Source organism: Pipistrellus hanaki (genome assembly GCF_964339955.1).
Source record: "Pipistrellus hanaki genome assembly, chromosome: 8".
Lineage (NCBI taxonomy): Eukaryota > Metazoa > Chordata > Mammalia > Chiroptera > Vespertilionidae > Pipistrellus > Pipistrellus hanaki.
This window is the reverse complement of record NC_140510.1, coordinates 58,333,980-58,361,046: the sequence shown is the minus strand read 5'-3', so window position 1 is coordinate 58,361,046 and position 27,067 is coordinate 58,333,980. Positions and strand designations below refer to the sequence as shown.

General features: G+C 47.1%; 2 protein-coding genes across 6 annotated transcripts in view; one reads left to right on the top strand and one right to left on the bottom strand.

The window, feature by feature from the left end:
- Window positions 1-6,295, bottom strand: part of NGEF (neuronal guanine nucleotide exchange factor) — a 92,845-nt gene extending 86,550 nt beyond the window's left edge. The window contains exon 1 of the mRNA XM_084891815.1: window positions 5,949-6,295. The gene's annotated coding sequence lies outside the window, so the exon portion shown is untranslated. The remainder of the gene's footprint in view (window positions 1-5,948) is intronic.
- A 5,350-nt stretch (window positions 6,296-11,645) lies between these two features.
- NEU2 (neuraminidase 2) lies at window positions 11,646-24,337 on the top strand. 5 transcript variants are annotated; one of them, XM_084891844.1, is made up of 5 exons: window positions 11,646-11,867; window positions 14,469-14,938; window positions 19,152-19,304; window positions 20,090-20,295; window positions 21,676-24,337. In XM_084891844.1, exons 4-5 carry the CDS (start codon window positions 20,095-20,097, stop codon window positions 22,618-22,620), a joined length of 1,146 nt encoding a protein of 381 aa, XP_084747970.1. In that variant the 5' UTR covers window positions 11,646-11,867; window positions 14,469-14,938; window positions 19,152-19,304; window positions 20,090-20,094; the 3' UTR covers window positions 22,621-24,337. The 5 variants fall into 5 exon arrangements, with proteins under 5 accessions (XP_084747970.1, XP_084747972.1, XP_084747969.1 ...); XM_084891846.1 differs by lacking the exon at window positions 11,646-11,867 and adding an exon at window positions 12,525-13,186 and having other exon boundaries at window positions 14,472-14,938; XM_084891843.1 differs by lacking the exon at window positions 11,646-11,867 and adding an exon at window positions 12,525-13,186.
- The last annotated feature ends 2,730 nt before the right edge of the window (window positions 24,338-27,067 follow it).

Below are 27,067 nucleotides of genomic sequence, written 5' to 3'. Positions count from 1 at the left end.
AGAATTTAATTGGAAGCCAATCTGTGGGAAGTATTGACAGCATAGGTGGCATGTGCATACCTTAAAAATGGCAAATGGGGAAAGTAATTGACAGCCCAGAAACAATGCCGAGAAATCACCTGGAGGAGCCAGACTCGCTGAGTCTCCTTCTCTCCTGAACTAAGGCTTTCTCCGGCTCTGTGCCAGCGGTGCCCTTGGGCCCTACACCCGACCTGCTCACCCAGGTGCCCTGGGGAGGGGGCGGCGGTGACATCTTGTCACAAGGCCAGCAGGGGTTTGGATGACTCACTGCTCCACTCAGCTTTCTGGAACTGACCTCAGCGAGTCTGAAGATTTTCTGAGATTGTGTGCAGGGTGCATGCTTGCTTTCACCACAGCCCAAGAGGGTCAAGGCCACTGCCCGCTGCCTGCCATCCCATTTCTTGTGTTCACAAATCCATGTGCTTTTAATTATAAATTAACCCAAACCTTGCCACATGGTTGGCAGGGCATAGTCAACGGGCACAAAACTGCAGTGGCAGGGGTTTGAGTCCTGCCCCCACCAAAGACACCCTCCGGGAGGCAGCTGGGGGCTTCCCCACGAGGCTGCCCAACCCGAAGACAGCAGCACGGGGTTAATTAGAAATATTATTCACTAGAGGACGGATGCACGAAATTTGTACAAGGGGCTCAGCCCTCGCAGCTGCCCCTTTGCCCTGAAGATCATCTGGAAGGACATCCAGAAGGTCATTCAGCTATCCGGCCTAATTAGCATATTATGCTTTTATTATTATAGGTTGGAGGGAAGTGGTCATCAGGTCCGCTGAGGCAACACCTAGAGGGATGTTGGTGGACATCAGGCCTGAATGGCCCATCGAGAGGAGTTTCTCAGAGTTGGCTGCTCAGAGCGCTTGAATGCTTCAAGAGAGTTCTCTGGCCCTGCCGGTATGGCTCAGTGCTTGAACATTAACCTATGAACAAGGAGGTCATGGTTCGATTCCCAGTCAGAGCACATCCCCAGGGTTTCAGACTCAGGTTTCAGGCTCAATCCCATGGGGGGAAAGAGGGGGCATGCAGGAGGCAGCCGATCAATGATTCTTTCTAATCATTGGTGTTTCTCTCTCTCTCTCCCTCTCCTTTCCTCTCTGAAATCTATCTATCTATCTATCTATCTATCTATCTATCTATCTATCTATCTATATTTTAAAGAGAGTTCTCTGTATACACTCCTATAGGAGCTAAATACTCAATGTAAAATGATAAATTCTTTCCTTTCTGCTCAAAGTCAACTTTTATATTGAAAAGAAGAATCTGTTTTATTTCTCAAGGCCTACTGGGATACAATATTTGAAACTGAGTGTAAGCACCTTATAATCATCACCTCATTGAATACTAGGAGTGATCCTATATGAATTGTTACTGTCCTGTCCCATTTCCCCCCTTTTTTACAGAGGAGGACATGGAGATTCAGAGAGGTTAACTGACTCAGCCAAGGTCACACAGCCAGCCAGAGGTGGAGGCAGCCTGGCTGTGGACAAGCAGTTAAGAGCATGATTGCTAAGCTATTTCTCACCCCCTTTAATTCAGAATGTTCTGACTCACGGCAAACAGCCTTTACTGAGAACACAGTCTTATAAGGTCATGGAGATTCAGAGAGGAATAAAAGGAGACACAAACAGCCTGGTCTAAGCAGTAACAGGAAGGCCACCTTAGCCGCCTCAGTCTGTGCCTGTGGTTAAAAGATGTTTTCTATTATTTTTATAATTTCTGTGATATTCCTCCAGTGAATACACAAATTGGTGATAATAATGTTTCTCCAAACATTAGCCAGGTCTGTTTATCATAGACTAAACATCAGATGGCTTCTTTCTGGCCCCAAGTTAGAATCTCTTCATGTCTTAACCTTGACCTAGAACCCAAGTTAGCCAATAGCAAGTGGCTTGATTTCGACACTGAACTGACTCCAAAGAGGCCAGAGAACAGTAGAAAGTCCAAGGCTCTGCTATCCGAGGCACTAGGAAAAAATTCCCATGTGCCAGATGCCTTTTTAATCCAGAAACAAAGAACCTTAACATCATTTCAAAGTTCAAAGCTAACATCTTTACAAAGGTACTCTCAGCAGGAAACAAGTCTCCCTCCAATAAAGCATCCAAGGACCCACCAAGAAATGTTTTTGTCATTCAGATGAGAGCAGAAAACTGTTTATAGACGTATTCCCTTTCTTGAATGGATTTATGTCTATAGAGCATCATGGAAGAGCCCATTATGCCAGCGTTTTTATCATCTTAGAAAACTTGGAAGTTGGTGTGTTTTTTTTCATCTTCACCCGAGGATATGATGTGTGTGTTTTTTGTTTGTTTGTTATAATCCTCACCTGAAGATATTTTTCTATTCATTTTTTAGAGAGAGTGGAAGAGAGAGAAATATTGATGTGAGAGAAAGACATAGATTGATTGTACCAGTGCCTGGGCCAGGGAGCAGCCTGCAACTGAAGTACATGCCCTTGACTGGGAATCAAACCTGGGACCCTTTGGTCTGCAAGCCGATGCTTTATCCACTGAGCAAACTAGCTTGGGCTATGTTGCTTTTTTTCACTGTGTAGAGAGAGAGAGGGAGAGAGAGAGAGAAACATCAACCCATGGCCTCCCACAACCTAGGTATGTGCTTTGACTAGGAATTGAACCCACAACTATTTTGGTGTAAGGGACGATGCTCCAAGCAACGTAGCACCCAGCCAGGGAATACTTGGGGAAAAAATTTTTTTTTATCCCATTAGTGAGAATTAATGGGAACCTGCTTTGGCTTGGGAAGGCCGAATGAAGCAGCTGTGAGTGGAAGCTAGCTTTTCTTACTCTGCTTATCTGGGCAGCAGCAAAGAGGGCGAGGCAGCTGAGGGGCTGGAATGAAGGTGGGGAGCTTGGGAGAGGGACAGTGAGATCACCCATCTTATCACATCTTATCGCTGCTGGCTCAGAGCAAGTGTGCAGCCAATACTGACTGGCTGAATGTGTTCTCTAAGCAGCCAGTCCGCAGGGAGCCCACGGTCATGATGGATTGAAATACTGAGACAGCAGGTCATATTGTATGTGAACTGAGCAGCCCTTCCGCCAGCCGCTCAGGACTGACTCTTGCCACTTCCCGGCAGAGCCCGGGGACATCAAAGTCCTCAGGCCCAGCTTGTCTTTCTTCCTTGTCCCTGCCCCAGGGGCTCCCAAGCTCCTCCAAGTCTTTTAAGCTGCTCATCCTCTGGAGAGGCTATGTTTTGAAGGGTTTGTCTCTGGTAGGAAACATGGTCGTTAATTAATAACGAATCAGCACCCCATTTTACAATGCATCAGACCCCTAGTTAATTGATGGTCAGAGCTGAGGCAGACACCAAGGCCTGAGCCGGAACCTCAGCCAGGAGTGAAAAGGAAAGGGAGAATCTGAGGCCAAGCCAGCCAGCGCTGGATTACAGAAGTGCAGGGAAGTGTGCCCTGTTGGTCATATGGTGTGATCTCGGGGAGCCTTTGGGGTCCCGTGCACGCTTCCACCTTGTTAAAACCCTGCTGCCCCTTTCCTGGGAGGTGCCCTCTATGTGCTATTTAAAGAACCTTCAACACCCAACTAGGGTAAGTGTGAAAAATTACTACCTTATTTTCAAGTTACAGAACCTTACTTTACACAAAGCCATGTCCCTCAGCCTTCTCCTCTTGCAAAAGAATTAATAAGTGATGTGAGATCATTTAATAACGTCTAGCTCAAAGGTCACCGCCTCCATGCTGGCCTCCCTGATACCTCTTTGAAGAGCCCCCCACTCATTCGAACATGCAATTTTATGTTTCCATTCCAAAAGTAAGGTGAGTAGAAGTAGAAAGACTGAGAGATGGCTGACCCAGGTCCCCAGATACCTAGGTCCTTAATGAAGGCTGTTCTCAGAAAAAGCCCCCTCTTTAGTGCTCAAAATCTTTGCCCAGACCCAGGGCAGACTTCCCCAGAGCGGGGCCTCAACGACTGCTGTCAACCAAGGAAAGGAATGCCAGTCCATTGGCTTCTCTGGGCATTTCCTCGAGGTCCAGGAGCAGAGCTCTGCCCACGGGGGGAGCGGGGAAGCTGAGCCCAAGGTGACTAGAAAGAAAATTCCTTCCGAGGCCTAGTCTGCTCTGCCCCGAGAACCCCCAAAGATGCCAAGGGCAGTTCTGAATAAGGCAGCGCATACTCTCAGAGATGTACCTCCTGCTCAGCCAGTCCTAATGCCTCTCAGCTCCCCCACAACCTTCTCTAGATGAGGACGGTGTTCTGGGCCTCCTTCATGAAGAAAGGGCCTCAGGGTGTTCTGGCCTCTGGTTTCTGCCTCTCCCATGTGTGTCCAGCGCCTCTTCAAAGCCTCACCCTCCAGGTGCTCAGCAATGATTTTTTGGGGGGAGACGGGGGCAATGATTTGATGAAGGAGTAAAGGAAGGAACCTGTGCCGCTTTAGGGTGGTGCTGGTGGTGACCTCAGAGTCAGCGCTGAACCTCTGCTGGGTTGGCATTGGCTCGTGGAGAGGAGAAAGGACCCCTTCCTGGGAGGTGGGCTGTCTGGTTCAATAGTGGCTGTTGAGATCAATAGTGACCCCAGTGTCCCCAGTGGAGCCAGCAGGTGGCAGAGCCAGCCGTGGGCGGGTAGATTTTGCCTCCTCTGCTGAGTCTCCGGGCTGTTTTGCCACTGGGGTAGGTTTCCTGGGCTGCCCCTGCCTGGGCCAGTGCCAGAGGCAAACACGTGTCTCCTTCCACCTCTGGCTGCTGCGGTCACCTCGTCTCTCCTGGGGGGAGCCCCTCCAACGGTGGGTTTTCAAGACAATTTGGACTCCAGTGAGGAGTCAAGGGAAGTGGTTATTGTCTGCTTTCAAGGACCGGAAAGTGTAAGACACTCATAGAGACATTGGTTTCTACTACTTAAGGCCAAACTATGCTGGGGCAGCTGGAGATGTGGTGGGAGAGAAGAGGAAAGGGAAAATCTGGGCAGAAAGTGGAGAAGGGAGAAGGGAAGGGCGACCAAGGGGACAGGGGGATTCCACCAGTGGTCTGGCTACATCAACAGAAGCACTTTTCCAAAAGCTGAACATGAGTTGGTCATCATCAGAACAGGGCAGAACTGGCCGAAGGGCGGGAACCACAGCCCGGGTCTGTTCAGCCAAGTGACTGTGAGCATCCCAATCTTTACATCAAGACAGAAAAGAGGAGCCTCCCCCACACATCCAAGAAAGCCGGGTCCCCCGACATGGAGTCGCACCAGGCTTTGGCTTGATGCCAGACAGGTGCACCCGTCTGGAAGGTTCAGAGGGGGGACCCTGAGCGGCAGGGGCAATGTGGCAGGCTGGCCTTGCAGGGAGCTGTCACCTCATGGCTCCCCTCTTCACATCGCAAGAGCCAAGTTCCACAGGTGTGCTTCCGGACCCTGGGACCGGAGCCAGGAGCTCGGAGCAATCAGGGTTTGTCTGTCACTTCGCAGTTTCCTGGAGGCAGGTTTATCATTCGGGCTGGTGGCATGGGTGGTGGCCTGCGCCGTTGCACAGGGCCCATCACTTAAGGCTCTGATGCTGCCATTCTTAATAATTTTAACATTCTCAATTCTTGAAATTCGGAATAACGTTTGAACAAGGGGCCCCACATATTCCCTTTGCTCGGGGCACTGCAAAATTTGTAGCCAGTCCTGTTTATTGTCGCCCTTGCCCCCACAGCCGACACAGGAGAGGAGCCGGAGGGAGACACTGCCCCAGTTCAAAGACGGTGAAACTGGGTCCTGGCTGGAAGTGTGGAGCATGAAGCCGAGAGGAGACGGGAACTGGAGAGGTCTGGGCTGTTCTCTCTCGGAGCTGCCTCTCAGTGAGCCGGGGTAGATGGTCTCCCCTCCTTCACCCACGTGCCTGTCCTGTCCTGGCTACAACCTCCATGCCATCTCTTATTTCATCGTATTTCATTTAAAAAATACCGAAACTGTTTACTCACCTGCCAGTGAGGAGCTCCTGGGGCTGGCTTCCCTGACGGCTCTTCCTGCTATGTCCTCTGTCCTGCCCGTTGGCCTGTCCCCAGCAGGATCCACACGCCCTCCGCTCTGTCGCGGAGAGCCCACAGACAGACGCTTTGTTCTCTCCTGCAGAAGGCTCCCTGGGAAGCATTTCTGACCTTCAGACCTGCCTCGGCCCAGAGCTGGCCCCATGCCCGTGACAATCACTTCCTGGCTGGGTGTTTACCTTCCCGGGCCCCGTGGGCCCAGCTAGGGTGGTGGCCACATACCTGACCCAGAGGCTGTGCAGGAGGGAAGGCATCACCCTTGCTGGAGGCTGGTGGCAGCTGGTACTGTGCCCTGGTGCAAGGTAACTCCAATGGTTCCTTGGATCACCTGATCACCCCGCCCCTTGGCCTTGGCCAGGCAGACACACAGCTCTTGAATCTGAGGTTTGGGAAAGAGCTTGGGGTCCTCTAGGGTTCCTTTCGCTTCCTGCACGTGGCCATCATGCCTCAGCTTGATCACTTCCAGGAATGGGACACTCTGCTTTGGGAGGGAACTTGCTCCATTATTATTATTGTTTTCTAAAATCTACCTTCTATTCAGTGACAAGTACTGGGCTTAGTATTTTATAAAGTCACTTCATGTAATCCTTTTGTAATCTCTATGAGAAGAGAATTATGCCCGTTTTAAAAATGCAGAAACAGAGGCTCAGAAGTTGATGATCTTGCCAAAGCCGCACAGCTAGGAAGTGGGGGGTTCAAAATTCAAACTCAGCCCAATTGGTACCAAAACCTAGGCTCTTCACCACTACCGTCACTTGCAGAGTTTAATGGCACAGGATATCCATTTTTATGTTAAACTCAAATCAGCTGCTGTATTAGTGACTGATTGCTGGCAACAAATTAACACAAACACCGTGGCTCAAACAACACACATTTGTTTCTTACAGTTTCTTTTTTTTTTTTTTTAATATATATATATATATATATTATTGATTTTGTACATAGAAGAAGGGAGAGAGATAGTTAGAAACATCAATGAGAGAGAGTCATCGATCAGCTGCCTCTTGCACACCCCCTACTGGGGATGTGCCCACAACCAAGGTACATGCCCTTGACCGGAATCGAACCCGGGACCCTTCAGTCCCCAAGCCGACGCTCTATCCATTGAGCCAAACCGGTCCCGGCATGTTTCTTACAGTTTCTGTGATCAGGATCTGGCACAACTAACTGGGTTCTCTGCTCAGGGTCTTTCACAGGCCAAAGTCAAGGTGCTGGGAGGTCTGGGCCAAGTCTGAGCCCCACTGGGGAAGGTTCTCCTTCCATACAAGGTTGTTGGCAACATTCAGTTCCTTGTGTGCCATAGTACTTAGCTCCTCACTGACTGTTGGCCCAAGGCTGACACAGAGGCCTCTCCACTATGACAGCCTGTCACTGAGGTGAGCAACAGAGAGAGTCCAGGAAGACAGAAACCCATTGTCCTTTGTAATCTTCTCACAGAAGTTATATCCCATCATGTTTGCTGTATTCTACTCATTGGGAGTGAGTCATCAAGTATAGCCACACTCAGAGGTAGAGGAATACACACAGATGTGAACACCGGGAGGTAGGATTGCTGAGGTCCATCTTTGAAAGCTGTCCATCACAGCCATCTGATTGCCATAAAACAATGGTTTCAGTTTTGCCTCTGAAAGCCAGATAGAGTTAGTCTTTCATGTACCCATCCATTCATTAATTCATCCATTCATTGATCCATTCATCTGTCTACCCACCCACCCATCCATCCATTCATTAATCCATCCATCCAACAAACATTTGAGCAGGACACTATAAGCCAGACCCCACATTAGGCACAGAAGATACCATTCACTCTCCCTGCCACCAAGATATTCCAGCTGAATCTTCACATATGAAGGTTTTGTTTTTTTTTTAAATATATTTTATTGATTTTTCACAGAGAGGAAGAGAGAGGGATAGAGAGTTAGAAACATCAATGAGAGAGAATCATCGATCAGCTGCCTCTTGCACACCCCCTACTGGGGATGTGCCCGCAACCAAGGTACATGCCCTTGACCGGAATCGAACCCGGGACCTTTTAGTCCGCAGGCCGACGCTCTATCCACTGAGCCAAACCCTTCCCGGCTGAAGGTTTGAGGTGGTGTCCACTGAATACTGTTTTTCAGGGGCATAAATTCTCTTCCTTCCAACCAGTCTTCAAATGTCACACTCCTGAAATTCCTTTTCTTCCTGCTCACTCCCCTGTCTTGGTCTCATTTTTTAAAACAGCAGTTGCCAACCTTTCGGACTTCATGGACCACCAGTGTCCATGGACCACTGGTTGGTGACCACTACAAAAACTTATTTTAAGCACCCCCTAAGTGCAAGGACTAATGGTAGCTGATGTGTGCATGCATGTGTGTGCATTGTTTATAGAGTTAGATCTGATTTGGGGGGTTGATTTTCTCCCTTTCTCATTTGTAATTTTCCTGTCTCTTCTTGGCTCCCAAGGAAAGCAGGGCCACAGCTTTTTGGAGACAAGCATCTTGCCATGTGCAAACAGGACCAGCTCAGAGTTGTGCCTGCATTTCCCTCACCCCAGCCTCACCCTCCTGTGGATCCCGCCCTGCACAGGGCCTGGGCTGGGTGAGTGAACTCTGAGAAGAAGGTGAAAAGGTCTGCGGAGTTTGGCTCTTAAGGTGTGCAGAAGGATGTCTTTGAGACCTGGTATTGTAAGCCTTTATATGGGAGACTATTCATTTCATGCATTTGTTGAGCACCTGGTAGGTGTAGATATTGTGCTAGGCCCTGAGGGTACCACTGGGAGTACCTTGAAAGTGAATCTCATTTCTTTTTTTCTCCTCCACTCCATCTCTGCTTCAGAACAGGTCCCCCTCAACTCTACCTGGATAATTGCAATGTCCTTTAAATGGGCTCCTGGATTCATTCTCTCCCACTCAATATGCCATGTGAACATGCTGACACAGTCCTGAACCTGTCACTTTCTTCTCAAAAACATCTTATGTAACCTCTGTTAACAGCTTCCTGAGTATTCTAGAAATGTTCTCTCTACATACTCTCTCTCTCCCCCCCTGGCACCCCCACACCTACATCCTTTTGTTTTATTTAGGCAGAACCACAGCATGTATGTACTATTCTGTATCTATTGTCTCGGTACTTTTCCAATTCAGCACACCTTAAAGTCCTTCCCTCTTCTTAATGATGGTCTGTTGTTCTGCTATAGGAATATTCTGGGGTGAGACTGGGTGCCGTAGACTGAGTGTTAGTGTTCTCTCAGAATTTATATGTTGAGACCTAACTCCCAAGGTGATGTATTAGGAAGTGGGGCCTGTGGGAGGTGATTAGGGCATAAAGGTGGACTCCTCATGAACAGGTTAGTGCCTTATAAGGGAGACCCCAGAGAGCTTCCCCTTCCACTAGAGGGAAGACGGCTCTCACCAGATACTGAATCTGCCAGTGCTTTGATCTTGGACTTCACAGACCCCGGAACTGTGAGAAATAAATTTCTGTTGTTTATAAGCCCCCCAGTCTGAGGTATTTTGTTACAGCAGTCTGAATGGACACGAAATGAGAAACCATTACAAGAGCTGAGATGCTCTTGACCAGAAGCTTTTGTGATGTTTTCTGAGTGATATGTTTTGATAGATCATTAATGGACTTAATAATCATAAACCAGCTATTTTAAGGTGATTGTTACAATTGCACATTGGTGGGAATTGAATGGTCAAGTGTATTAAGCTTAATTCATTATAAGAGACTAGTAGCCCTGCTCATGAATCCGTGTGCCATTAGCTCACCAGTAGATTGTTGCCCTGCCCTCCTGTAGCTCCCCTCACCCCTCCCTCAAAGCTTTCTGCCCTACCCACTCCTGTAGCTCTCCGCCACCTGCTTGTATCGTGCTGCCCCACCTTCCTGCTGATTTGTGATCCGGTCGTTACACAGTCAGTCATGTTTCACAGTATAATGACCATTTGCACATTACATCTTTATTATATAAGATTTAAAAAAATTTTTCTACTAACTTTCAGTATAAAGTTTGCTGTTAGGAGTGAGAAGAGGAGAGAAATATAAATGTTTAAAATGTTTTTAAAATTGCATTTTTACTTTTAAAAATGTATTTTAAATATATAATGATAAGGGACCAGGCCTGGTCAAGAAAAATAACTGAGCAGAAGCCAGAATGGTTGCCATAACATCTATTGACAACCTTTGGGTCAGCCTATATTCTAAGAACTTTACATGAATTAACTTGTTTAACCATCACTACAGACTTATGATGAAGAAACCAGACATAGAGAGGTTATGGTTTCTTCATAACAGGGTCATGGTCACATGAAATTTGAGAGATAAAAAGGTCACACCACCCCTGCGAGATAATTCCCATAGAGGATGAGCTTTGCCCACAGAAATTATAAAACATTTAAGGAAGACCAATATGAAGAATATAAACAATTATGAATTATTTTTTAATAGATTCTAACAAGTTATATAGCATTTGAGGGAATCCAATTGAAGAAAAGCATCCCACAAAAAATGGGAAAACAGAAACAATGGAGAAATATAAAAAGAGACTTAAAAAATAAGTATATTTAAGGTGTTTAGAAAGATAAAGGAGTAAAAATCTGTAAAAACAAAAATAGAAAGTCATTTTTTTTAGAATTAAAAAAAAAATTTTAGAGCAGTTTTAGGTTCACAGCCAAATTTAGGGGAAGGTACAGCAATTTCCCATATACTCCCTGTCCCCACATATGTATAGCCTCCCCCCTTACTAATATTACTTTTTAAAAAAATATATATTTTATTGATTTTTTATAGAGAGGAAGGGAGAGAGATAGAGAGCTAGAAATGTCGATGAAAGAGAAACATTGACCAGCTGCCTCCTGCACAACCCCTACCGGGGATGTGCCCGCAACCAATGTACATGCCCTTGACCGGAATTGAACCTGGGACCTTTCAGTCTGCAGACCGACGCTCTACCACTGAGCCAAACCGGCTTCGGCACCCTTACTAATATTTCCACCAGAGCAGTACACCTATAATATTAAAAGGGTAATATGCTAATTAGACCAGACATCCTTCAGGCCATCATTTTGGACGAAGCTGGGACCAGAGGGAAGCCTGGGTCCCGGGTGCCAGAGGAAAGCTGGTACCAGCAGCCGGGGTAAGGAAGGCCTACTCTTGCACAAATTTCATGCATTGGGCCTCTAGTTTGTTATAATTTATGAACCTACATTGATACATCATTATCACCCAAATCCATAGTTTACATTAGGGTTCAGTCAGTGTTGTATGTTTGTACATATGTATTTTCACTGCCCTAAAAATTGTCTATATTTCTCCTATTCACCCTCCCATCTCAACCCATAGGAATCACTGATTTTTCACTCACTTTGCAGGATGTCATAGAGTTAGAATCATGCAGTGTGCAGCCTTAGCAGTTGGCGTCTTTCACTTTGTAATATGCTTTTAAGGTTTCTCCATGTCTTTCCATAGCTTAATAGCTCATTGCTTTTTAATGCTGAGGAAATTAGTTTTTTTTAAAGGTAAATTCAAAGAGGACTAAGTAGAAATTGTAGAAATAAAAACCCCAAAACATTGCATTAGAAAAAAATAAAAACATACCTTTTAGGTAGACACAACTCTAGATTTTGTGATTTGGAAGATATATCAGGTGAAACACCCAGAATGAAGCACCAGGAGGCAAAGAGATGGGAAACATGAAAGATAAGTCAAAAGACATCTGAAGAACAAATCAAGAAAACCAAGTATACATTGAAGATGCTGTTCTAAAGGAGAGCGGGAAGGAGAGGCAATGTTCAAGAGTTAATGACTGAGAAATTTTCACAATTGAAGAAAGACATGTCCTCTGAATTTGGAAAAGCATTCTGAGTCCACAAGGTAAATAAAAATGAATTCAAACCTGACCAACCCCTAGTGAGACTGCAGAACATCAAAGGTAAGGAAAATAATAAAGGTGAGAAAACAGATTACTATCAAAGTAATGATGATCCTGGCCAGCCAGCACTGTCCTGGTTCCTTGCTTCCTCACACTCAAACTTTGCACCCACTACATGCTACTGAAATGTTCTACCTCTGCTTCTCTAAATTTTACTTTTCTTCCTGGTCTAGCTCAGATCATAAGCCTTCATCCAGGAAGTCTTCCTAACTACCCCTGTTCTTACCACTTCCCCTTGCTCTTAATCACTGTCACCATTACAGTCCACCCCTGACTCCTGGGTGAGACTGGCTTCTATTCCTTGGATGTTTGTCTTTCCCACACACACAAATAATAAACACGTGAAGTTCTGGGACCTCATCCAGGATCTTTCCTCCTTCCAAGTTAGTATGGTGTTGGCTACATGTATGTGTTCGGTGAAAATATGTATATATATATATATATATATATATATATATATATATATATATATATATGTTTTTATTAATTTTAGAGAGAGAGGAAAGAAAAGGGAGAGACAGAAACATCGATTGGCTGCCTCCCACATGCTTCCTTCTGGTTATCGAGCCTGAAACCTGGACATGTTCCCTGATGGGGAATTAAACCGGTTACCTTTTGGTCAACCAACTGAGCCATACCAGCCAGCTCAGTGAACATTTTTTAACACAATATATTAATCCTTTGGAGTCAAAAATAAATTTTCATGCTGAGTCAAGCTCAGTTTTATAAGCTCTTTGGGCCTTTTTGAAAGCCCTTTTGATGATTTATTTGGCCAGGATAAAGTGAGTAGCCACTCTTAGTTCACATATTGTTACTTATCATCATTTTAAAAATAATGTATTTTTTTTTCCTGGCTGGTGTGGCTCAGTAGTTGTGTATTGACCTATGAACCAGGAGGTCACAATTTGAGTCCCGGTCATGGCACATGCCCTGGTTGTGAGCTCAGTCCCCAGGAGGGAGCATGCAGGAGGTAACTGATCAATGATTCTCTTTCATCATTGATGTTTATATATCTCTCTCTCTTCCTTCCTCTCTGAAATCAATAAAAACTTATTTTTTAAATGTCTTTTTAAACTAATAATTAAATCATATGTGTCTGAAGAGTACTGAAAATAAATAAATATCATTTGTAATTCCACGAGTTAAAATTGACTACTAATAGTATTTATTTATTCATTCTATGTTCATTGGATATTTGCTGAGTATCTATTTTGTCACCGGCACTGTGCTAAGTTTCGGGAGATGCAGCAATGCATACATGGTATAATTTTTGTTTATTTTTAATATAGATTTCTGAGTATATAATATGCAGATTTACAAAAGTAGGTTTCTAGTTCATATGCTATCTTGTACCCCAACATTATCTTTAAAACATGGTTTTAATTAATCAGCTGCCTAATACTCCATTTTATGGATGTGTTATGATTTCCTTAATGAGTCACCACCCAACACTTAGCTTGCTTTTAAAATACCCCTTCTATGGCCCATTGAACTAGTTGGAACATAGCCAGAATGTAACAGCATCGACTTCAAGGTGATTCCTAGGCCTCCAGGGGGTGTAAGTCAGAGCTGGGGTCTGGGTTTACTAAGGTGTTCACATGGACTGGCTTTTTTCTTTTTTTCTTTTTTTTCTTTCTTTCTTTTCAGAGATGAACAGAGAGTCAGAAATATTGATCAGCTGCCTCTTGCACACCCCCTTCTGGGGATGTGCCTGCAACCAAGTTACATGCCCTTGCCTGGAATCGAACCTGGGACCTTTCAGTCCACAGGTCAACGCTCTATCCACTGAGCCAAGCCAGTTTCGGCATGGACTGGCTTTTGCATGGGACTTTCAAACATAAATTCTAAGGCTAGACCATAAACCTTTCTCTGAAAACTGATGAGAGGGTTAGACCAGAGCAGGAACAAGGGGCCCCAGAACTGGCCATCCAGGGGTCACTCTGACCTGGGGGGACAGCCAAGGAGAGATGAACTTGGGTCTGAGCCACAGGGACCACCTCGAGCTGAAGATAATCATGGGGGAACTATGGCCAGTGCAGGGAAGGGAAATAAGTTAGGGAGGCCTCCCTCATCCCTCAGATCTAGACTAAGCCAACAAGTGCACTTTGAAGTGAATGGACTGCCTTCAGGTTTTTCCAGCTCCTGAGGCCTCACCCACACTGGCAGTGGGCTGGATGAGCTGGGTTATATTTTCTGACAGTGTGCCAGCTCCTGACTCGTCTGCCTGAGAATGAACTTGGGGCCCATGGAAGGTGCGGTTTAGACATGTTGTAATGGGTTCAGAAGAAAAGGGCTTGTTGCCATGGCAGTCCTTATCGAGAGCTGATGCTGGGTGAAGAGATTTAGACAGGTTATCTAAAGTCTCACACTGTCAGCCCGGCCTGGAAAGGCGGCCTCATCTATTCGTTCACTCAATTGATGAGTATGGATAGAGCACTGATGATTATCTGAAACGCCATTGGTACTGGGTTATAGATAGGTGAGTCATATAGTCTGCTCCAGGCAGCTTGGTCTACGGTGATGTATTTGTTCCCATTTTTCAGCAGAGGAAACTGAGGTCTCAAGAGATCAAGAAGGCTGCCCTGCTCACCTGGCTGCCCCAGACAGAACCCAAAGATGGAGTTGCACCCTGAGTGGCTCCAGGTCCTCCTGCACGTCCAGACCCTCCCAGGCCCTTAAGGTCTGTTCTCCGATATGCACACACTTTGCCCGCTGCATCCGTTTAAGAGGCCAGCCTGACTCAGGTGGCCTGCGGCTCACCCTGATTCAGCGTGACTTGTAGATAAGTCCTTCCCCGGATGATGAGAGGCAGTGCCCTCCAGGGCTGGGCCTGTACACCGACACTGTCTGGGGCCTCCCTCAGGTGTTTATAAGCACAGGCTGTGAGACTCGTGGTTAAGCCAGAGGAAAACAGGAGCTGTGCTGACCTTCTCAAAGCTGGTTCCCGCTGCCTCTTCTCAGCACTCTGACGTTCAATCCAGGCCCCGGGGTCCCACCTGGAGCGCTCCCTGAGGTAAGGCTTCTCTTGGAATTGACCCACCTGTTCCTTTGTTGATCTCCTCTACCAGGTAATTAGGGGGTGATGGTGCCATACTTGGGAATGCCTCAGACAGAGGCCATTTTTTTTTTAAGTGTACTAGCTCATGGCACCTCAACCCCCGATATAGTGCTCACTCTGTTTGGGGGGTATCCAGGGGAGATGTTGGATGGGAAATGCGGGAGAAGGCTCAGATCAGCCAGTTCAGGAAAACTCCTCATTCTGCCCCCGAGTTATTGCTGGTCTGAGCTTCCAAAAGGTTGCTAGGGCTCCTGTCCTGGCGTGGGAGTCGGGAGAGCTCTTCTCAGCTGCGTTGAGCCCATGGAAATGGGGTTTTCAGGGTGGGGGAGAGCGCTTTGGGCTTGCTGCCACACACATGTGCTTTGCTGGAACTGATGGCAGACCACATGCGGGCCCCTGTCTGCTCTTTGGAGAGATGCTGGTATTTCAACGTGGTAGTCAACAGGCCAACATTCCATCCAAAACTGGCCCCATGAACAAGGGCTATTCCTCTGGGGAAAGCTGCAAAGTGCGCCTTTCTTGCTCCCAGAAGCACTGGCTGTCACTTATGGCGGGCTTCTGAAGGGCAGGGACCAGGCACCAGGTGTGTGCACCTGTTTCCAGGCACATGGAAGGTGTCCAGTACAGATTTGAGTTGGCAACGATGCCTCCTGAAGTGGGTGAGCCCCAGCAGCCAGCGTGCTCCCAACAGGAGAGAGAGAGGAGGTGGGCAGGGGCCCTCCACCGCTTGCCTGCGGTTAAGAAGCATTCAGACCTCAGGGTCCCAGCTGTGGGTCTGTGGTGGGAGGAGAATCCAGTGGTTCGGGGCGTGCGTTCTGAAATAAGGCAGATCCAGGCTCAAATCCGCCCACCTTCACCGACGTAAGGAAGTCGTCCACCGCCTCCCTGACTCACTCCTCGGTGTCCCCACATCGGAGATGGGAGCACGGGAGCCGACCTTGGAGGCAGAGAAGTAAGATGCTTTGCTCCAGGTGTGGCGCCCACAAGACTACAAGCCATGCCAGCTGCTGGTAGCCTTCGGGGGGACCGCCTGGAATCGTAACTACTCAATCACTTTGACCTACCACATGGCAGTTTTTCTTGGTGCAAACTGACTTTATCGTCTCTCTGGTTGTCTTTGTGCTGCCGTTTGGGACTGGGTTGTGTTGGGGCCCCTGCTCAGCCTCCCCCAAGGAGTCAGGGCCTAACTCCGTGCCTGCTCTGGAGATGAAGAGGCCTACGCAACCACCTTCTTCAGCCCCTTTCTTGCCAGGTGGGGAGCTGGACCTCCAAGAGGAAGGTTCTTGCCCAAAGATGCACAACTTGCTGGACATGAACCTAGGCCCAGGATCTGATTCCTAATTCAGTTTTCCTTCCACTGCCTTAGCCTGAAGCTGCTGCCACATTTGGAGCTAGGGCTGGGGCCAAGTGGGCCAGCTAGCTACCTGCATGCGGTGCTAAGGCATCGTGTGACAAGGGGCAGCGGGATGGCACCTTCCAGAACTGCCCTGAGAGGCAAGCTGTGTGGGTCAGAAGAGTCTGTAGTCCCAGCTCTGACATTGAAGGGCTGGGTGAGCTCAGTTTCCTCATCTGTACAATGGGCAATGATAGCATCAACTTCGTGGGGTTGTTGTGGGGATGAAATGAGTACATATTTGTGAATCATATTGTAAAATAATGTAATTTGTAAATATAACTTTCGAAAAAAAACTTTTCTAATATTATAGAGCACTTAAAGAGTGCCCAGCATTGGTAAGGGCCACTTTTGTGTTTGCTATTATTATTCTGAAGACATTTGGGGATTGGTATTGCTGGTGTGTGTGTGTGTTTGGGCCGGTGCTGAGTTACTGTGAATAGAGAAGAGCTCTCCAGAATGGACCCCAAGATCCCCCTTTCCTCTACCCCACCCCTCCTGCATCAGCTGTGGCTCTAAATATTTAAGAGGCAAATAGTTTTTATATTAACAGCCTGTGGGGGACTGGGGTTAGTGTGTCTTACTCATAAAGCATCCCAAGTTGCTAAACAATGTAGGGCACAAAGTAAAAGCACATGAGCCGAAACCGGTTTGGCTCAGTGGTAGAGCGTCAGTCTGCGGACTGAAAGTCCCAGGTTCGATTCCGGTCAAGGGCATGTACATTGGTTGCGGGCACATCCCCGGTAGGGGGTGTGCAAGAGGCAGCTGGTTGATGTTTCTCTCTCATTGACTTTTCTAGCTCTCTATCCCTCTCTCCTCCTCTCTGTAAAAAAAAAATCAATAAAATATATTAAAAAAAAAAAAAAAAAAAGCACATGAGTCTTTGCTATATGAGTGAATTCATTTGTTCCCACTCTAAAGGATTTGAGTCTAAAGGAGGAATCTGGAAAACAATCAGAGTTGCTCTGGAAATCAATTCAGAATACTTTAAACTCGGCATTCTTTTTTTCTTTTAATATATTCTTATTGATTTCAGAGAGGAAGGAAGAGGGAGAGAAAGAAACATCAATGATGAGAGAGAATCATTGATTGGCTGCTTCCTGCACGTCCCCTACCAGGGATCGAGCCTGCAACCCAGGCATGTGCCCCTGACCAGAATCGAACCTGGGACCCTTCAGTCTGCAGGCCGATGCTCTATCCACTGAGCTAAACCGGCTAGAGCCAGCATTCTTAAATCCTCCCTAATTTGTCCTCCAAATCGTATGAATTGCTGTTTTCTATCTCTAAGAGCCAGGCTCCCCTCTCCATTATCACAACTCTACTCCATGCTTTTATTTTATCTCACCTGGAAAATTGCAACAGACTCACCTTCTGCCCTTGTCCCCAGAAGCCAAAAGAAGGACTACCTTAAAAATAAATTAGATCAGACCCCTCTCCTGCCCAAACACATCGGAACTCTTCCCTTTGCCTCCAGGTCAAACCCAAGCCCAGTGGTCAATAAGCTCATACAAAGATGCTCAGCATCACTAATCACCAGGGAAATGCAAATCACCACCACAGTGAGACAGCACTGCACACCCACGCTGATGGCTATCATCAAAAGGACACAATCTGCAGTGTTGAGGAGGATGTGGAGAGACTGGAGCAGTGGTGGGCAAACTCATCAGTCAACAGAGCCAGATATCAACAGTTCAATGATTGAAATTTCTTTTGAGAGCCAAAATTTTTAAACTTAAACGTCTTCTAACGCCACTTCTTCAAAATAGACTCGCCCAGGCCATGGTATTTTGTGGAAGAGCCACATTCAAGGGGCCAAAGAGCCGCATGTGGCTCGCGAGCCGCAGTTTGCCGACCACGGGACTGGAGCGCTCATATATTGCTGGTGAACCGTAAACCACTGCAGCTGCTATGGGAACAGCCTGCAGCTCCTCAAACGGGTTAAACATAGGATTACCACATGGCCCAGCAATTCCACTCCTAGGTGAATACCCAAGAGCTAAATAAATCCTGATCAATTTTCTAGAAAACACTATTAATGCTGAATCTTCTCCCCGTTTTCATTTCAATTTTGAATCCTATTTGATTCTTTCCCATCTATATTTCATAACAAAGTTTCTGGCTATCAAGCATGTATTCTTGGACTACAATTTCCACGTGGAGATTTTATCACAACGCCTTCGTTCTCTCCCCCTCCCCTGGTTTAGGCAGACACACATTTTTACCTTGTGTAGTATTTGCCCTTATTAGTCTTATTTTGCTATATTGTCTTAACAAAAATGTCATTATGGGTTTAATGAAATACTGATAGATTGCATAGATTTCTCAAACATATTAAATAAGTTTTAAATAAATAATAATGTACACAGTAGGGAAAAAATGCAGGCAAGAGGAACAGGTATACAGTGGAGAGGTGGTGTGTCTCCTAGGGCAGCTGCAGTTGATCCACGGGAGCCCTGGACCTGTGCTGGCTGGCCCTCAGAGATCCAGAGAGGTCATGGGGCCAGGTCCTCAGGTTCTGGGCCAGCCAGCCATCAGATGCAGGCAATCTCATCCCTCCTGCTCAGTGGAGAGCCATCTGCTCTGCAGCCAGCACTCCCTGTAGCTGGGGGTACATCCCCCTGAAGGAGACCCCAGGTGGTCCAGCATGGAGACCATTGTCACACATAGTCACCAAGTTATCTCGGTGACTACCCTTTTTGATCAAATGCTTTTTTTTTTCTTTTCTGAAAAGCAGCCATGTGTAAAAATTATTCATTGTCATTATATCTCCAATAGCCCAACAGATTGCCAAACTTCCAAAAGCTGAAGGAATTGAGTCGTCTGCTAATCCAAGCTGGGTCTTCAGTCCCTTCAGAATCACTTCTCTCTTGGACATCTTTAACCTGTTGATATATTTCCATCTGATCAAGCATTTTTTTTAGGCTGTGAGTAAGTGAATAGAGCAATGCTTTCTATCCGGTCATCTCCCCTAGCCTGTGTTTCAATGTCCCAAAGTCTAATTAACAGAACAGGGACATTGCCCTGAACTGAACTCAACACTTTGGAAGCTTATTTTTAACTTTTTTTTTTTTTTTTTTTTTTTTACCTCTGGAGTAACCTCCAGCCTGAGTGTGCTGTTAGGAGCCTGTCTCTTCCATTCCAGATGTTTCTCCCTCCCCCAGGGGTGGGGTCCCCACACTAGCTGCAGCTGGGAACTCGGCCTCAGGCAGCCTGGAGAGCAAGCCTGCAAAATCAAGGCCTCCCCCACCTTTTTCCTTTTTTCTAAGGTGACTTCCAGGCCTGCAGAGTTATAAAAAGTTCTTATGTGTCCTTTTCTGGCAGTTGGACAGCTGCAGAATGCCACTTGGCAAACACTTTTATCCAACCCAAGGCTTGGCATTTGATGGGCAAATGCAGCTGAATGTTATCACAGATTTGTCCTAGCAAGGTTTGTTAACTCATAATAAAAATTCAACACAAAATGTGCTTTGCCAAATACCCCTTCCCTGAAGTGTCATGGACAGAGCACCGCCAAACTCCATGACAGGCATGTGTAGCATCAGAGACAGGCTCTTGGAAGGTAATTAGGGGGATGAACCCCATGGGGAAGGAGGACAAGCCACCAACCTTAGCCACCCCGCCCTTGGAGTGGGCACCCCCTGCCTGGGAGGATAGCTCAGCCCCGTCTCAGGATGTGACTTCAGGGAACTCATTTCTTTCTGCGCCTCCCCTAGACCCCATGGCATCCCTCCCAGGCCTGCAGAAGGAGACACTGTTCAAGTCGGGAGCACTGGCCTGCAGAATCCCTGCTCTGCTCTACCTGCCGCAGCAGAAGACTCTGCTGGCCTTCGCAGAAAGGCGCAAGAGCAAAAAGGATGAGGACTCGGATGTGATTGTCATGCACAGGGGCAGCTACAATGAGTCCACCTACCAGGTCCAGGTAAGGCAAGATGAGGCTACACCAGCTCTGCTGGGAATATAGGGACCATGACTCTCTTAGATGGCGGGGTTCTGGGGACAGACGGAAAGGAGACATTGTATCCCAGGAGGGATTCAGGGCCCTACCATGGGTGGGGCAGAGAAAGTTCCCCAAAGTGGTCACCCAGAAAATGTGGGTTCACTGGGACCAAGTCCAGTTGGCCTGGCAGCATCGGCTTCAGTGCAGGATGGGTCAAGTCCAGGGAAACTGACGCTCGGAAAGGTTTTCCTGTGTGATTGAGGATCCAGGGAGGACTAGTTTAGAATTCCGTAACTGGGGTTGTATCCTTTGAGTAAAATTAACCTGGGGAGTGGGACCTGGGAATGGTTGGAGTGATTGCTGTGTTCTATAAACCCAGCATGTAGATCAAGTAATTGATTTTGACAAAGACATCCAAGACTGGCATATCACATATTACTATTAGTATTATCATTACTCTGTGGTCATTATTACATAGCAGCTGTTTAGAGCATGGGGTTTGAAGCAGATGGACCTGGATTCAAGTCCTGGTTTTATGGCCTTGGGCTACTCACCTTCCTTATCTAAGCCTTCCATTCTCCAGATGTAAGCTGGAGCTAATGATACCTGTTCCCCAAAAATTAGGGGTTAGGCTCTGGGCCCAGTATCTGCCTTTAGAAGGCTCACTGGGGGACAGGTATTAATGAGTGGGGGTAGATGGCAGAGCTGCCGCCTATATGACATAGACTTTGGGATTCTGGGAGTCCTAGTGTCATGTAGTTGCCCCTCCTAGGCTATATTAATACCCTGTTTCCCCGAAAATAAGACAGTGTCTTATATTATTTTTTTCTCCCAAAGTTGCGCTAGGTCTTATTTTCAGGGGATGTCTTATCTTTCCATGCGCTAGGTCTTATTTTCGGAGGATGTCTTATTTTCGGGGAAACACGGTAGAGTATGGTGTATAAAAGATGGGAAGTGATTGTCATATTCTGTCCCACACAGGTCAGACTATTGTGGTTACTACTAGGCTTTACTTTTAAAGAATGGGAAGCTGGCCTGGGAACCAGGATGAAGCTGGGAATGGCTCGTGCCCAAAGGATCTCTGATCTGAGGTCTAGCCCACCGTAGGAGCCCTGATACATGTTGGTGGGAATGAGGCAGCAGACATTCAGGAGGAGTGGGCTGCTGTGCAGGGGGTGAGGTGGAGCCTGGCTCCCACAGCTCTGGGAGGTGATGTGAGTTGAACGAGTGGTAGGTGAACACTTCCTCCATGACCTTTGACCTAACCCCATAAGACACCTCCCCCCACCCAGAGTGCAACTCTGTCACTGTCACTGGTCATTTCAAGGCAGTGCTTGTCTTTCTTCCTCTCCTCACATTCAGTGGCAGGCTCAGGAAGTGATTAACAATGCCCAGCTGGAGGGCCACCGGTCCATGAACCCATGTCCCTTGTATGATGAGAGCACGGGGACCCTCTTCCTCTTCTTCATTGCCATCCCAGGTAATGTCTCTGAGCAACACCAACTCCGCACCAGGGTCAATGTGACGCGCCTGTGCCATGTCATCAGCACTGACCATGGCAGGTCCTGGGGCCCCACCAAGGACCTCACCGACTCTGCCATTGGCTCGGCCCACGAGGAATGGGCCACCTTTGCAGTGGGCCCAGGGCACTGTCTGCAGCTGCACAATGAGGAACAGAGCCTGGTGGTGCCAGCCTATGCCTACCGGAAAATTCGTGACGATGCGCCACCCAGCCCCGCCGCTTTCTGCTTCATCAGCAACGACCACGGGCTCACATGGGAAAGAGGCAACTTTGTGGCCCCAGAATCGGTGGAGTGTCAAGTGGCTGAGATCGGGAGTGCAACACAGAGGATGCTATATATCAATGCTAGGAGCCCCCGTGGGTACAGGATTCAGGCCGAGAGTGTTGATGACGGGCTTAATTTCAGGGAGGCCCAACTGGTACAGAAGCTTGTGGAGCCTCCCTATGGCTGCCATGGGAGTGTGATCGCCTTCCCCAGCCCCAGCGAGGGAGCAGAACCCTCAGACAAGTGGCTGCTCTACACTCACCCGACTGACTCCCGGCAGAGAATCAACCTAGGTGTCTACCTCAATACACGGCCCCCGGCCTCTAACGCCTGGTCCCACCCGGTCCTGCTGGCTGAGGGCAGCTGCACCTACTCAGACCTTCAGAGCCTGGGTGCCGGCCCTGATGGCTCACCCCTGTTTGGGTGTCTGTACGAATATGATAACTATGAGGAGATCATCTTCCTCATGTTCACCCTGAAACAAGCCTTCCCAACTGAATTTCCGGCTACCTCCCTGTGAGCCTGCCATGTGCTACCTCCTATTCTTGCCCCCCTAATCATGCAAATACCCTGTGACCCAGCAATTCCACTCAGAAGTATACATCCAAGAGAAATGCATGCATGTAGCTGCCAAATACATCCCATACCGAGTTTCTCCCAATGTTAGTATCTTACATAACTGGTATATTAGTCAAAGCTAAGAGATAAACATTGCTCCATTACTATTCCCTGAACTACAGAATTTATTTGGATTTCACCAGTTTTTCCACTAATACCCCTTTTCTGTCCTAGGATCTAATTCAGGATATATTTCGTGCACTGAGCGAAACTGAATTTTTACTATAATTTGTGTCCATAGAGATATTCACATTCCCAGAGATTGGTGGACAGCTACAACAGGCCCCTCCACTTCACCCACCTTCTCCTAAAAACTGCTTGTTGAACCTATAAATAAGCAAGCAAACGCCAAGAAAATGTGCTTCAGGCCTGGACTGCTGGATTGCTGGACTGCAAATGTCAGAAGTTCAGCCTTTAAAGGCTCTAAAAGGTAACCCCCAGATCAATTAAATTAGAGCTCCAGGTCTAGGCTGTGGCACATTTTCAGAGGGACTTGCCAGTTTTGAGCCCAATGCTAACTAAACATTTTCCTTCATGACATTGCCTGGGACATGGAGGACTGGTTTGGAAACTGTGGGTGTGTGTGGTACATGGTATCGAGAGCTTCATGCTGAAATCTCACCTATTGCCTCAAGTATTACAAAGACTTTGCAGAGCTAGTCTACTAAGGACCCTCGGAATAGATTGGAGTCCACACCACCCACTGCAGGCACCAAGAGTTCAGTTTGTTCCCTGGGATGGCTGAAGGCCACCAGACCAGATGTTGCTCTAGGAGATGAGAATTCAACAGTGACAAGACACCCTCAAGAAATCCTCATCTCATGGAATAAAGTGGAAAATAAACACATAAGCAACTAAATAGGAAATGCAACTCTACTCATTAGTGATAAAAATAATATAGAAGGGAACAATATGATCAAGAGCAGTGGCTACTGTACCTGGATCATCAGAGACTGAATCTCTGAGGAAGTGACATCTTAACAAAGGTTCCGAAGAGATAATACATTTGATTGTTCTCCTCAAGGAGTCATCACCATGGACTGAGGACCTGGCTGGATGTGGGTCCACGGGACATATTCTCCTACCTTTTCCCCTGTGGTTTCCCTTGGAGCCCACTCCCTGGGTTTCTACCTGTACTTAGAGTGGCCCCTGGAGCACAGCATCACTGGGGAAGTTGTGAGAAATGCAAGTCCTTGGGTCAGCCTGAGTCCTACAGACCCTTAGAACCTGAAACTCAGGGCCCAGCAATTTGTCTTAACAAGCCTTCCAGGTGATCTGGTGTATGCAAGATTTGAGAACCTGGAGAAACCCTGGTGTAAACCCCAACCTGGCCAAGACTTTGCTCAAGATGTGGTATGCTCCTCCCAGTTCTGTAAGACCACCCTGACCACCCTGATGGTCTTACTGATACGATGGCTGCCTGTGGGACTCAAGACCTATTAGAAACTCTGGGGACCTCAGGTGAAAGTGGTTGATAACTGGGCTAGGAGTAAGAGGCCAGCAGCATATGTGGATGGAGCAGGAAGAATGTACTGCTGGAGACATCCTTCTAATTTGGTCAAAAGCATTAGAAGAGGATGTGTTCTGGGTCTGGAATAAAGATCTTTGGGGAACCTTCCCTTGGTAACAGTGGGCGTGCATACCTCTTGTTTTCTGCTGGTCTTTTACTGCCTTACTGCACCCCCCGCCCCCCTGTAAGATGTGGTTCACTCCTGACATGACTCTGTCATACATCTATGCAATGAACTACAACATCAGTGGGCTCTCGGAAGGTAAATCTGGGTCCTTCTTGGCCATTCTGTAACAAACATATGTTTCTAATTGACATAACTCAATAGGAAGGCTGGTAATGACTTTTTACAGGATTCCAAAGTCCTAAAGCTACACAAAGAACTTCTTCAGCCTTTGTGTGTTCAGAGTCCTCAGCTGGGGCCACCTCTGTCTGCTCTTGGCAACTCCACCACCTGCCTTTGTTCCTCTGACAGATGCATGTGCCAGGTGCATGATGACATGGGACATGCACATACACAAAGTTAGCCATTGGACAGCTGTCCCATGACAGCGGAAACTGAAGTTTGTTTATTGATCAAGAAAAAGTCATTTTCAATTGAGAAATTTGAAGAGCCACCTTTAGACCAGGTCCACTATAATTATATTAGATTCTGTCTCCTCCCCTAAGAATCGTAACCATGCCAAAGCCACACACACATGTGCACATACACATGTGCACACATGTGCACATGTATGCATATATTCACATAGAGTTTCTGCTCCTATCCTCTCCTCCTCCAGGGACCAGTTTGTCATGTTGATTTATGCCACAAAAGACTGTGCCTCCTAAACAGATGCCCTGGATGGACACTAAGATTCCTTGCAATTCCTCCCAGGAGACACCCTCCTCTTCATTGGACACCTAGGATAGGGTGATGGTGGAGGTCAAGAAGGCCCCTGCTAGAAGTGCATGTGAGGCTTAAGAGAGGAGAGAGAGGGCTGGGGCTTTGTTCAGGGTGCTCGCCTTAGAAGGCCCAGAGCCTGCCCCTGTGGAGAGACCGGGGAGGTGGTCTGCTAAACCCAGTGGTGCTGATAGGTAGGGTCTGCCTCTCTCAGGACAGACCCTCTTTCTGCACAGCTGAAATTAATTGGGACAACATGTGGCCAAATAGACTAGCTGAAACGTGTTCATTCTTAGAAGTAAGGTCACACATAACAGCAAGACACACTTTAGAGATGAAAAGTGACCTTGGATCAAAGTCCATCTGAAGTTTGGTGACTTCCTCAAGACCACATAGCCAGGTAGAAGCAGGGCCAGGAGAGCAACTGGGTTTTCTGAGCCCAGATCAATGTTCCTGCCTCTCTTCTGAGTTGTCTCTATTGTCTGTGCCTGGACATCCAAGAAGTGCAGGATCTGTGTGTCCGGATTCTGGGATGTAGAGTTCTGCTTGGTCTGTCTACAGAACCTGTGCCCTCAGCTCCTGGGCACGGCGCCACCTTCCCTGGCATTCCTTCATGGCTTTGCCAGAATGGGCAAGGAAATGGCAGCTTGGATGGCAGCCCTGGTCTGAAGACTTGCCAGCACAGGGTATCTAAAAAGCCAGCGATTCATGCCCAGCCAGGAAGAGTGAAGAGCCCAGAGCTCCAAGGCCCTATTCAACATCGTGAGGTTTCCATGCTGGAGCCAGATTGCCCCCCCCAACCCCCACCATGTGAAGAAGAAAGGAAGGAATCCAGTATTTAAATGGGATACTTGCGTCACACTGCTCAAAGAGGTGAGAAAGCTGACTGTACTTTTGGCAAAGAGTTACTTCTTCAAATTCCATTTTTGTACTGTTTTAGGGGAGCGTTTCGAAGTACTAGATGCCGAACATTTAGAAGTGCAAAGAAGTAGGAAAAAAATTCCCACAAATCCCACTAACCAGAGGCACATTTCCTTCTGGTCTTTCATCTGTGAACTTTTTTCCCCTAGAACTGAGATCGTGAAGCAGAGGCAATGCAGGATGGTACTTTTTCTCCCCATTTGACTTTATATATAATAAATATTTCCTCCATGTTATTTTCTTGCAAAGGACACATGACATGGATAACTTAACCATCCCTTGAGTATTAGAAATTGAAGTTACTTTAATTTTTTCTATTATAAATACACTGAGATGAACATCTTTGTGAGCAGCTCTTGGTGGTCATCTTTGATTATTTCTGTACATTAAATCCTCTAAAGGGAATTATCGAATCAGAGATGAACATTTGAAATCTCGTGAAATGTGTTGCTTGTAGATGTTAAGTACAACTCCCATTATGAGTTAAATTCTCCTATCCTGAAATGACTTTCTTCTTTTATACTTTTAGACACCTGAGCTCTGAGCTCTGAGCTCTGAGCATTTGTTCTTTAGTTCATGTCATGGCTCTTGCTTCTCCCTGATGTCGTCTATAATCTAGGTATATAATATAGAAAGTTCTAGAATCTGTAGAGGTCAGAAGGGCCCTGAATATTCTTTGGTCTAACTTTGTTCATTTGATGAGAGTTTAACTCAGGCCTGGAGAGGTGAGTGGCTTGTTCAAAGTCATACAGTCCTGGCCTAGATGGTATCGAGTCCCTCATGCACCCCCACTTCCCCACCTCTGCCCTGGGCCAGAAGCTCAAGGTTCCCAGCAAACGCAGATGGAATCCCGACCATTGTCACCTCCTTTCCTTTTCCTTCACACCTGAAAGGTCATTGGTTGGGTTTTCAGGCCCTCCTCCCTTCTGTACAAGGAAGCCCTGGGTCAGAGGTTACTCAGCTGGCCATTGTCATCTGAACATTTCCATTCACGAAGCATGTTTTTTCTTTCTAGAACTTTCAATGGCATCCCCA

Coding starts and splice junctions, on each gene's coding strand:
- NEU2 (XM_084891844.1), top strand. CDS start 20,095: ATGGCATCCCTCCCAGGCCTGCAGAAGGAGACACTGTTCAAGTCGGGA. Junction 20,296..21,675: donor AGTCCACCTACCAGGTCCAG/GTAAGGCAAGAT, acceptor CCTCACATTCAG/TGGCAGGCTCAGGAAGTGAT.